This window comes from Rhinolophus ferrumequinum, chromosome X, assembly GCF_004115265.2.
Source record: "Rhinolophus ferrumequinum isolate MPI-CBG mRhiFer1 chromosome X, mRhiFer1_v1.p, whole genome shotgun sequence".
NCBI classification, from domain to species: Eukaryota; Metazoa; Chordata; class Mammalia; order Chiroptera; family Rhinolophidae; genus Rhinolophus; species Rhinolophus ferrumequinum.
The window spans coordinates 123,241,140-123,253,535 of record NC_046284.1 but is presented as its reverse complement, the minus strand read 5'-3'; the positions used below and the strand labels follow the sequence as shown (position 1 = coordinate 123,253,535).

At 47.3% G+C, this 12,396-nt stretch overlaps 1 protein-coding gene across 1 annotated transcript in view; it reads right to left on the bottom strand.

Annotated features, from left to right (window-relative positions):
• Positions 1 to 12,396, bottom strand: part of PRKX (protein kinase cAMP-dependent X-linked catalytic subunit) — a 67,074-nt gene that overhangs the window by 21,511 nt on the left and 33,167 nt on the right. Inside the window, exon 3 of the mRNA XM_033106405.1 lies at positions 5,085 to 5,348. Coding sequence (XP_032962296.1) covers positions 5,085 to 5,348 — 264 coding nt within the window. The remainder of the gene's footprint in view (positions 1 to 5,084; positions 5,349 to 12,396) is intronic.

Below are 12,396 nucleotides of genomic sequence, written 5' to 3'. Positions count from 1 at the left end.
ACCGACAACCCTATGGGGTAGGAACAATTCTTATTTGACCGACGAGCAAAGCAAGGCTAACAGAAGCAATAACAACCCAAGCTCACCAACTTGGCAATATGTTGGGTCCAACAGCAGCAAACGCCCCCTAGGGCACCTTTCATTCCTAACAGCTGCTTGAGGTGCTCCCGCTAACAGAAGCTCATGGTAAGAGAAAGGAAATGGACCTGGAAGTTGGAAGGTACTATCCCTTGGCAGTTGTGGGAATGTGGCAACATCATGTTTTCTGACCATATACCAATATTAAAAAATAAATAAATAAAAAAATGAATTGGCACCATTTGAGGTCACTAAAACCCCAGGGCGTGGTTTTGAAAACACTAAGGTCAAGTGACACAATGGAACATGCACCCTGCCTCTCGTCAAAGGTGGTATTTCAAGGTCACCCGATGGCTGATGAGGGGAAGTGCTTTTTTTGTTTGTTTGTTTGTTTGTTTTAATAGAAGAATTCCAGATAAGAAATGCAGGAGGGATGACAGAGCGGGAAGATCAGCATTTTTCCAGCGCTCATGGAATGCTAGAGCAGGGCCACTGCCATTGGTGGACCCTCTATCCAGAGGCTCAACGTTGGTGGGAGCAAAAGAGTGGTCAGTGGGGGAGGGAGGTTGGGCTGGTGACACTGGGACCCACAGGTCAGCCATCTTCACTCACACTGACAGGAGGACAAGGAGGTATTCTGTGCTTCTTGCTAGGATGCAAAAGCAACAACAAAAACACAGCACTATCTATTACTCAGACATAAAAGGAAGAAAGGAAGGAAGGAAAGAAGGAAGGAAGGAAGCAAGGAAGGAAGGAAGGAAGGAAGGAACCGTGGATCTAATCCAATCCATAGATCTAACCACCAGTTTACAATACATACTGAGGACAGAGAAACAAAGGAAAATGACACCGTGACGAAGTAAGCTGCCAAATCTAGACTACAGGGTTTCCTACAGGGCAAGTGACCCAGTGTATTTGGTAAATAAATGGCAAAAAAGGCGAAAAGAGTGAACTTTATGGATTAAATCAAAGTGAGACACAAATCGGCCAAATGTAACGTACAAACCTTGGTTTGCAGGGAAAGAAAAAGACCATTTTTTTTGAGACGCTAGGAGTTTGCCTATTGGCTGGGTGTCAGCATGATATTAAGGATTTTTGTCTTTAATTTTGTAAGATGCAATAACAGTGTCAAAGTTATTTTTTTTTAAAGTTAATTACTCGTTAAGAGACAGGGTGGTGGGGCTTTAAAATAATTCCAGAAACAAAAATGTGACAGGTAGAAAGATCAAATAAGGTTGCAAAGCTTTGATAGTTATTAAGGCTGCGTAATCGGCACACAAGGATTTAACGTAAATGCTTATCTCTACTTTTGTGTATGTTCGAATGTTCGGTAACAACTGGAAAAGATTACGATGCGTGTTATCCCTAGCAAGATGCCCGAACTGAAAATTCAAAAGATAGTATTCAATTTAACATCGCAGTTTTAAAAAAAACAAAAACAAAATTACAGTAGAATAACTACAAAAGATCTGTTTACAGAAGACACCCATATCAGAAAAGGAATGCTATGTAGTCTACTTATAAGGTCAAATTAAATATGTCAGTAGCTTCTTTTGATTTTAGAAAATCAACAATAATTCTACTGTTTAATCTTAAATGGACATAATGGATTAACTAGATAGGAACATGGTTTGCCAAACTTATAATCAAGTAAATATGTGAAACGTTTTCTTTTTCTGATTCACTAGAATCCAAATTCCAACTACAATGAATAAAAAACAAATCAAGGGTATGTCCTATACCACGTACTGCCAGTAGGGGGCAGCAGGAGTGTTCTAAACCCACCTGGAAAAAAATATTAATACAAGGTCTCCACTCATCTAGGTGAAGGCCCCTGGTTTTTATGTGCTTTATTCTTAGGAATATAATCAGTGAAGTTCTATAGGGGAAAATCAGATTGAATGTAACTATCACAAGGAGTTCGCAGGATGGCCCTTTTCTAAACACCATCAGAGAGATGAGTCATTGAGTGAAACATGGCCGCCAAAATCAAGTGTCCCACAAACGCAGAAGTTTCCACCTGGGACAACAGGAGTGAGTTTTCCAGGTCTGCCTGTCCAATGCGGGAGCCATGTGCAGCCGCTGAGCCCTTGAAATGTACTGAGGATCTCAAATTCTAACTAATTTTAACTAAAATTTAAAAACAGAAAAACTCCAGGCAGTTACTGAAAGGCTGGGGATTTTGGAGAGCTTGTGTATCTACTTCTACAACTATGAATGCTTCTGGACACTAAATTAAGATCAAGTATTTCTCAAAAAAATGTAGTGCCTGGATTGAGACGTCCCATGAGGATAAAACATACCTGGGATTTCCAAATCTTAGTATCAAAAATGCATGGAGGGGCCGGCCCGGTGGCTCAGGCGGTTAGAGCTCCCTGCTCCTAACTCCGAAGGCTGCCGGTTCGATTCCCACATGGGCCAGTGAGGTCTCAGCCACAAGGCTGCCAGTTCAATTCCTCGAGGCCAGCAAGGGATGGTGGGTTCTGCCTCCTGCAACTAAGACTGAACACGGCACCTTGAGCTGAGCTGCCTCCCGGATGGCTCAGTTGGTTGGAGTGCGTCCTCTCAACCACAAGGTTGCCGGTTCGACTCCCGCAAGGGATGGTGGGCTGTGCCCCCTGCAACTAACAACGGCAACTGGACCTGGACAACTGCGCCCTCCACAACTAAGACTGAAGGGACAACAACTTGACTTGGAAAAAAAGTCCTGGAAGTACACACTGTTCCCCAATAAAGTCCTGGGGGGAAAAAATGCATGGAAACTCTCAACTTTTACAAGGCTTGGTATGTTGAAATGGTCATACTTGGTATACATTGAATTAAATAGACTCTATCATTAAAATTATCTGCATCTGTTTTACTTTTTAAAACAAGGCGACTTGAAAATTTCAAATGACATGTGAGGTTATTAGACAACATTGTTGTTGGTAAGCAGCCATTTTAGGCACATAAATGACTAAAACTGTCCAGGGCAACAAAATTAGAAATGCATGTTATTATCAGCAGCTGCGATGACATTAGAAATATTAGCACACTCTCTCTCCGGCTCTGTCCGGGTGTGTCTCTCCTTAATGCCTAATTGTACAATTTGGGGAGCAGTTGGGGATACCAGAAAGTAAGCTTACATCTTGTTAGGGGATGAAAACAACAAGAAAAACCACAGCAAAAACCACAGCAAAATCACCCCCAAACGAAACAAAACCCCTAGAAAATGACTTTGTGATGTGAAAGGAAGTACCAACATAGAAAATAACAAAGTTTCATCACCCACCTTTATGCACTTCCCTCTTACTCATTTCTTTGAACTCAAAATCTAGAATTGCATTCAAATCAAATGTGTAGCCCCCAAGAGAAGCCCCCAGAGCTTTCATGTAAGAGGTACTCCTGGCTTAAATGCATGGGATTTAAACTACTCAGAGTGTTTCTTATCCTTCATTTTGTTTGCGTGGTGTATCACGTTTATTTATTTGCGGATATTGAACCAACTTGCCTCCCAGGAGTAAATCCCATTTGATCGTGGTGTATGATAATTTTAAGACATTGCTGAATTCAATTTGCTAATATTTTGCTGAGAATTTTTGCTGCACACCTGAAACTAATGTAATATTGAATACCAACTATAATTGACAAATTTAAAAAATAATAAAATATTAAGAGTGTTTCTTGTATTCTTTATAGCAAAGGCTGCATTATTCCTAAGTGAGACAATGCACTTTCTACAGAACAAGGCACTAACATCGAGAAAATGCAATACACAGGGCTTTGCGAGTACGTTAGCCCCACTTAGGCTGAACACTGGGCTTTTATACGTTATATATTATTTAATTATACACAGTACTTACAAACATCTTTCCAATTCAATAGAGCACTCTGGATCACTGGGGTGAATTAAGCCAAAAGGAATTTGTACGGAACTGTGTAAGATTATTTTAGGTCATGATTCTTAAAAAATAATCAACTCTCTGGCTGATTTTAGCAATGACGAGAACGTTTATCCCAGTAATGCCATTTTTTGGGAAGCGACATTGTCATTTCAGAATTAATCGGAAACACAAATATTTATGCGTAGTGTATGTACTCGACCTTTATTTACATAAGAAAACTCTGGAACTCATTTTTTGTTCAGGAAGTAGACTTTTGTTGTTGTTATTTTAAGAAGTAGAAAGCAAGATACCATTTTTAAAAAACCATATAAAGATGCCCTCTATGTTTTAAAACGCATACTCCCTTCTTGTCAGGATGGTGAATTAAACAAAATTCAGCTCCACCCGCCCCCAAACTATAAGGAAGAATGATTTAAAAAAATGTTTTAAGTGTAACACACAAGAACTAAGGGGGACAAAGAGACAATGCAGTACAATTTTGGAAGCTGCCCAAGTGAGGGGCCAGGAAAACTGGATGGGCAGACCTGACAGTTGAAAGTGGTTGTTGTTGAGAATGGAAAATGGGGGGGTTGGGGAGGGTAGAGAGAAAGCTCCTTGATTCACGGTATGTGTGTATAATTTTGATGAAAAGAAAAGCTACCTTGAGATATGTCACCTCACACCTGTCAGAATGGCTACCATCCAAAACACAGGAGATAATAAGTGTTGGTGAAGACGTGGAGAAAAGGGAATCCTCGTGCACTGTTGGTGGGAGCGTAAATTGGTGCAGCCACAACGAGAAACGGTATGGAGGGTCCTCAAAACATTAAAACGGGGACTAGCGTGTCATCCAGCCATTTCACTCCTGGGTATTTATCCAAAGGAAATGAAATCAGGATCTCAAAGAGATGTCTGCACCCCAGGCTCACTGCAGCTTCATTCACCGTAGCCAAGACACAGAAACAACCCACGTGTCCAGTGCCCAATGAATGGATAAAGAAAACGTGATACATATGCCACGGATTATTATTCATCCACTCAGCACAAGGAGATCCTGTCATTTGGGACACACTGGATGGACCGAGAGCACATTACGCCAAGGGAGGTAAGTCAGACAGAGAACGGGCGGAAACGGTCACTTACTTGTCTACCAGTTTCTTCGCGAAGCCGAAGTCGGTGAGCTTGATGTGACCATCTCTGTCCAGGAGAATGTTTTCCGGTTTCAAGTCCCTGTAGACAATTTCTCGGGAGTGTAGGTACTCAATGGCACAGATGATCTCGGCCGAGTAGAAGAGCCCCGCGTTGCTGGAGAACCGACCCCGGTTCCGCAGGTAGCTGAACAGCTCCCCACCGGGCACAAACTCCATCAACATGTAGAGGAAACGCTCGTCGTGACACGTCCAGAACCTGCGGGGACACGATGGTGACGGAAGGGGCCCCATGAGAGATGCAGGGGGCAGGTGTGGGCAGGTGACAGGATGTGGGCACCGGGGGCATTGGGAGACAGGTATGGCCAGATATTCAGATATTCATACACGGAGGCACGCAAACGTGTGCATATGCATGGATGTTAAGACCCAGTATGGATAGGATGGGTACACATAAACGTTAACATACAGCATACACAGAGGTCACGTGGATAGAAAATGTTAAGACACGAGCATCCTGTTAAACGTGCAATGGTCTCAGAATGGAGAAGAGTAAAGACCATGTTTACATAATACACTAGCTAACAGCTTGCTGTAGGTTGAACTATATCCCAGAAAATATGTATGGTGACGCCCTCAGCCCCAGGACCTCAGAAAAAAGACGGGGCTTTAAAGAGGGGACTAAGGTAACATGAGGTCACTAGGGTAGGCCCTGATCCAACAGCACTGGGGTCCTCATAAGGAGAGGAGATGAGGACACACAGACACACACAGAGGGACGGCCGTGTGAGGACACAGGGACCAGACGGCCGTCCACACGCCCAGGAGGGAGGCCTCAGGGGGGACCAGCCCTGGGACGCCTGGGTCTCAGCCTTCCAGTCTCTCAGACTATGAGAAAATAAGTCTGTTGGTTTTTTTTAAGCTGCCGAGTGTGTGATATTTGTTTTTGGCATCTCCAGCAAATGCATACACAGTGGGCACATCTTCAGGGACCCAGAGCTGTAATCATGCCTGGAAACTTACAATAAATTAATGCACTGACTCTAGAACACCTGCCAGGAAAAGGTGGCCATTACCGAAGCCCAAAGTAAGAGATTTCTGGGCAATTACCGGGTAGGACCTTGCCCGAGAGAGTCAGAAGAGATGCATCGTCCTTTCAGAGGCTCGATTAGCTCTGTTAATGGAACAAAAGGCAGCAGCAGTAAGGGATCGAGGAGAAAGAGTGTGGTTGAGAGAGAGGGAAGAAAAGGCTGTGTCACATCGGTGTTTTAGAAGTCTTGGGGAAAGGGAGGTAAGTGTTGAGGGAGGAAGAGCATTTTCACGTAAAGGAAACAAGGGATAAAGAGAAGAGCGCTTTGGAACAGAGGGCCATGTGTTTAGAGCGTTCAGAGGCATGAGTATGCCCAGGTAGGGGCCATCCAATAAGAGCCACCGCAGGCATGGGGACACACAGGACGATGTGAACCCAGATCGGGCACCAATGACACTGCAATGACGCCCTCACCTCCTCTTGGGTCAGGACAATATGACTGCTGCTTTCCTGCAAAGCTTGGCCAACGACCAGCGTCCATCTGGGCTTCGCCAAAAATAAACGGAGCCCAGGGAACTGGCCACCGTATGAGGAGGCAGCTCAGGGAACCATCTACCTACCAGAGGGTCCTGCCCGCTGGGATGGGCCACACCAATACAGTAAGTGAAAGAAACACAAAGCTTTGGGGGAGGAAGCTTGTAGGGACCAAAAGACGCACTCCAAGGAAAATCACAGACAGCCACACTGTTTCCGAGGGTGAGCGTGGAACCCTGCAGTGATTTCAATGCCCAGGTGGGGACATAGGGTGCAGGCTGCAAATAGCACCTGACTGGTGAGCCCGTACCATGAGGCTCTACGTAAACTGGTGACCGTCTGAGTCCATGGGGCACAGTGGATGGCAAATTTAGCTAGAGTGCTCCAGGAAAGGCTTGGCGTTCTGGGGCATAGGGGTGTTACTGAGCCCTTGAAAAGAACTTAAATGGTCCAGACTAGCCCAAAACGGGGCTACCGTTTCCTACAACTGTGAATTTGGTTGAAAAGGTAGAAGAACATACAGGACCCCTTAAATACATAAACACACACACACACACACACAGACACTCTCCTCTTTAATTAGCATGCACCCACTCTTTACAAAAATCCTACAGCCAGCTCTATTGATTCCCACCAGGCTAATAATCAGTCCAGCTCCTTTCTCAACTCTTGAAAACCACGCGTCACCACGTTCCAGTGCCACCCCATTTCACCCTTCCGGGCCATCAGAGAAATAACTAACAATGGGAGAACGGCGCCAAGAGAGGGTTAGCGATAAAGGCATGAAAGACCCTTTAGGATTACGCCGCTCAGTAGAGTGTGTTGGTCCCTAATCATACTGTGGGTAGAGACGAGGTGACCCAGGCTGGAGCAGTGGCTCAAAGATTTCAGACTCGATCAGCTGGGGTCCAGCTCTGTTGCAGTGTCATCCATGGGGCAGACGATACATATACGAAGAGTCAGCGTTTAGTGTGTATTATTCTGCACCCAATCCCAACGTGTGGGTTTGTTGGTTTTGTTCCATGCCAACAAGCAATTCTGCTGCACCACGTGGGTGCCCTGCAATTCCACTCCGTTCTCACACAGCCTACCCAGAGACAGGCGGCGTGAGATCCCACAGGTGAAGGGCTCGGCCCCACAAGACTGTCCCCCACCTTCACACGTCAGTCGCAAGCCCAGGTTGTCACCTGTGCTTCTGACCGTCTGCCTGCAAATCAGAGGGTCCCACGACCCCCCTCCTTGGGTTTGATTAATTTGCTGGAGCGGCACGCAGAACTCAGGAAAACAGGTCACTCACTACATCAGTGGTGTATTATGAGAGAATATAGCTCAGGAACAGACAGGTGGAAGAGATGCACCGGGCACAGAGCCTCCACGTCCTTGCCAGGCGTGCCAGTCTCCCCAGATCTCCATGTGTCACCAACGCGGGAGCTCTGTGAACCCCGCCCTTCTGCGTTTTCATGGTGGCTTCGGGACACAGGCACGATTGATGAAATCTGGCCATTGGTGAGTGATTCCCCCTCAGCCCCTCTCCTCTCCCAGGAGGGTCCGGGGGTGGACTGCAAGTTCCAACCCTCTAACCAGCTGGCTGGTTCTCCAGGCAGCCAGCCCCGTCCTTAAGTGTGGTCCGAAAGTCACCTAGTTAACCAAAGACACCAAATATATAAGAAGAACCAAATATAGAGTTCTTATTATAGATCACAATATTACTGTCAAATGTCGCAAGTGATTGAGTGGGGAGAATTATACCATGATAAAAGGCCATATAAGGTAAGTTTGTTCCACAAATACCTCAACAAAATCAAACAAGAGATGGACAAATCATAATGCCTGAGACAGACACTATGTATGAAGGGAGATAAGCCACTTTTTACCTACATGCACCACACGCATAAGCTATCAGTCATCAGAATCCTTGAGAAGGGAGCAGAAAACCGTGGCTGTGAAAAAATAATTCCTGACACCCCTGAGTTACCCATCTTCCTCCAAATCACTAACATCAAATGAATATCATGAGAAAATTTAAAAAAATATATTCTTTGGCACATCTTGCCCTGAAATCTCCCTCAATAAGACTTTTCTTACATGGAGAGACTTTGTCAAGAGTTTGGTGTCATCAATGATAAGAACCGAAATAGCCCAAGGAAGACGACTCACCATCCCTGGAACGTTTACAAACATTAAGTCACCACTTGGGGCTTCTGGACTGACAGGAAGGCATCTGCGTGGCCACAAATACATTAAAATCCAAGTTCAGACAATCAGAAATAAGATTACTTGCATCAGCCCATCTGTTGGTCAAACGCTTCTCATTATGCGCAAGACACCGACCCTTGTACCAAGTAGATAAAAAATACAAATGCAAAGGCAAAAAGAGTGAGAGGGTTTACCGCAAGGGACAGGACAAAAAAAGGCGAGTTCTGGGGTCAGAAATCTCCATAGGGACTGTCAGCCTGACCAAACAACATCAATCCATCGTCACTCCCGAACCCCATTCTGTACTGACCTCCATAAGCCATTTACTCTTTTCCTCACTGAGTGGGTAGAATTTGGCCAAGGACCCACCTGTGCCAGGTGACGTCCTGTCTTAGACATACAGTGATGGGAAGGGCAGATCCAGCTGGGGGTGTCCTGAGCCCTGCAGGTCACCAGGGGAGCTGACGCTGAACAGTCAACACGGGATGCCGGGTGGAGTCATGGCAAGAACAGGCCTTGGGAGGACCTGGGGGCCAGATGCATCCCTGCCCAAATGAGACCAGGGAGGGGCGTGCAGGAAGTTTGGAACGTGAGGTACCAGCTGGCACCGTGGAGACATGGCAGAGAGTCTTCCTTCTGTCGAATGCGTGGAGGGGAACCATGGATGGGATTTCAAAGCCAAGAAAGGAAACCAAACATGGCACCCGATGGGATGCAGGGCCTGGGAGACCATGTGGGGGAAGCTGAACGGAGGGACCTCTGGGTACAAGGGACCAGGAGGAAGGTCAAGGTTTTGCTTTTGGACATAAGGACCCTGAACGGCCTGTGAAACACCTGAACAGGATGGACCTGGACCACATCAGACACAGACGTCTCGCGCAGATGGGGGCAGGCACTGCGGGACCACCATACCTCAGGGGGAGTCTTGAGGCTAAACGACAGAGCAAGCCCGGTCACGGGGGATGAGGGCACGATTTGGGGGGCACGTGCACACACGCCTGCCCCCTTCACCAACGTCCATGCTCCCACCGCCTGCACCTCCACCTTGCATGGCCCCGCTTCTCTCCATGGGAAGGTGGGGATGTCTGGCCTCACCTTCAGCATGTTCTCAACCCTGACCACACATCCCAGAAAGTGTCCTCCCAGAAACGTCTACAGGGCACTCCATGAAGTTGAAGTGGAAATGGTAAGAAGAAAAAGTGTGTATAATATACTTCAGTGATGTCCAAACTGTGTGTGTGTGTGTGTGTGTGTGTGTGTGTGTGGACGCGTGTGCGTCTGTCTGTGTGTGTGTGTGTACATGCAGACAGCTTGAAGCACAGAGAAAAGGACACCTGAGGACCAGGGAGGGTGGGAAGAAGAAAGGCAAGCACGAGACAAGCCAAGAAAGAAAACAGAAACAAACAAAAGAAAACACGTGAAGCCTCCTTCACAAACACAGAAGACACAGAACTAGATACTGCAAATGCCCTCAACCAGTTGAAACCAGGGACTGGAACTGATATGTATACCCCAGGATCACAGCTACGTGATTCACGGCAGCCAAAATGTGCAGGAAGTTGTATCCATCCGCGGATGGATGGACGGATAAGCAAAATGGGCCCATCCATCTGTACAGTGGAATAATGTGCAGCCACAACAAAGGAAGGGAATTCTGTCATCTGCTGGGTCGAGGATGAACCTTGAGGACACCACGCTATGTGAAACAGCCAGTCACAAAACGACAAATACTGCATAATTCCATGTATAGGAGGTCCCTAGAGCAGTCAATTCGTAGAGCTAGGACGTAGACGGTGGTGAAATGGGGAGTTAGTGTTTCCTGGGGACAGAGTCTCATTTGGGGAAGAAGAGAAACTTCTGGACATGAAGGTGGGTTTGGTTACACAATAACGTGAACGCCCTTCCATCACTGAACTATACACCAAAACATGGTTGAGACAGACAATTGTGTGTCGTGTACATTGTACCACAACTGAGAAACGAATTAAAATGTTAAATGTGTCCACACGTGCATATTAACCTACGAATGGGGAACAGCAGAAAGACTCTGTCGTGTGCAATGTCTCAGGAGGTTTCGAACCCCGGCCCCTCGGCTTGTCCCGGAGACTCCAGCTCAGAGCAGCTTTCTATCCGAAACAATCACTTTCCATCTTTATATCGTCTTCTGCTTGCAAAGTCTGAGCCAGGGCCCCGCCCCTAAGGCATTTTCAGGGACCTGGAAGTCAGCTGCACCCATCTGCAGATGCCTCGGTTAACGTTTGCTGTCATCTCTCCAAATGTTGCCATACAGCGGGACCTGGACGTGTGCCACCGACGGAAGAGAAGGAAAGACGGCCCGCGTCACCCTATCTCCTCGGCCCCATCTCTCTGTGCAATCTGAGGCTCTGGAACGTTCCTTGCCCTTTCCGAACTGGCTCCGTGGTAACCAACCCCCTCAACCCCCACTCAAGGTGACCTGGGCTTATTCCCCCTTCCCCCCACCTCACGGCCGTCTTCTGCTCCTGGTCCCAAGGGTCCCTCACCCTCGGTGGCTGCATCTGATGGCTCCCACCAATGACAGTGATTCTCTTTTCCAAGACGGGTCCTCTGCCCTCAGAGTATCCCGAATGAGAATCCCCTCTCTCTCCCACTCAGCTTCCTAGCCGTGTGCCACCCCAATGACACGACTGTGCACGTCAGAAGTGTGTCACCTTTGTCAGCAGCCACACACACCAGCCCCCACCTGAACCCACAGGGAAGCCCAGCATCTACTATGCGCCCAGGCTGTGCTTCCCTGTGCCCACGCCACCTGCCATCGAACCCCTGAGGGACCCTGCCGGACCCTCTGTGTCATCTCTTCTCCTTTACAATGCCTACCACCCTCAATGTTCTCACCCCGTCCACACCCAGAATTGAGTCCCACGCAGAGTCAGGTTGGTCACTGCATCCTGGACCCCTGGTGACCAACCAGCAGCTGCAGTGTCATTTTGCATCTGGAAGGGTCTCCCCCACCCACACCCCGTGAGACACCCTTCCCCCTTCTGCACAACTCTGCGGAAGTGTCCACCTCATCCCAACCCCACGTCCCCTGCCTCACCGAGGAGATGATCCCCTCGTTATCTGTGACCCCTCAATCCACTGGGGACTTCACACCGTCCCTCTGTCACCACAATCTAAACTTCCCTTTTATAAGCGTCCAGCTTGCCCACGAAACATCCGTTACGTCATTTTAGGACAAGAAGCAGAAACAGGACTTGGCAGGTGTCTGTGTTCCTTCTGTCACATCTGTTCCTTGCAGGCGATGACGAAAGAGGAAGGACAGCTATTTCTAGATCTTTGCTTAGAGGGCTGGGAAGGTGGAACACTGTGTTCTTTCCTCCTTCACCATCAGGAAAACAAAGGAACGCTTTTACCAACTACCGGTCCGTGGACTAATGGAGAGTGAGAGATCTGAGGCTCTGATCTTGACAGAGATCTTTCCTTTAGGCTTTGGGCACGTGCTCTCTAGGCTACGGGCACGTGAATGCCTCACAGTGAAGACAGAAGATGTCACTGCACCAGTAACGAG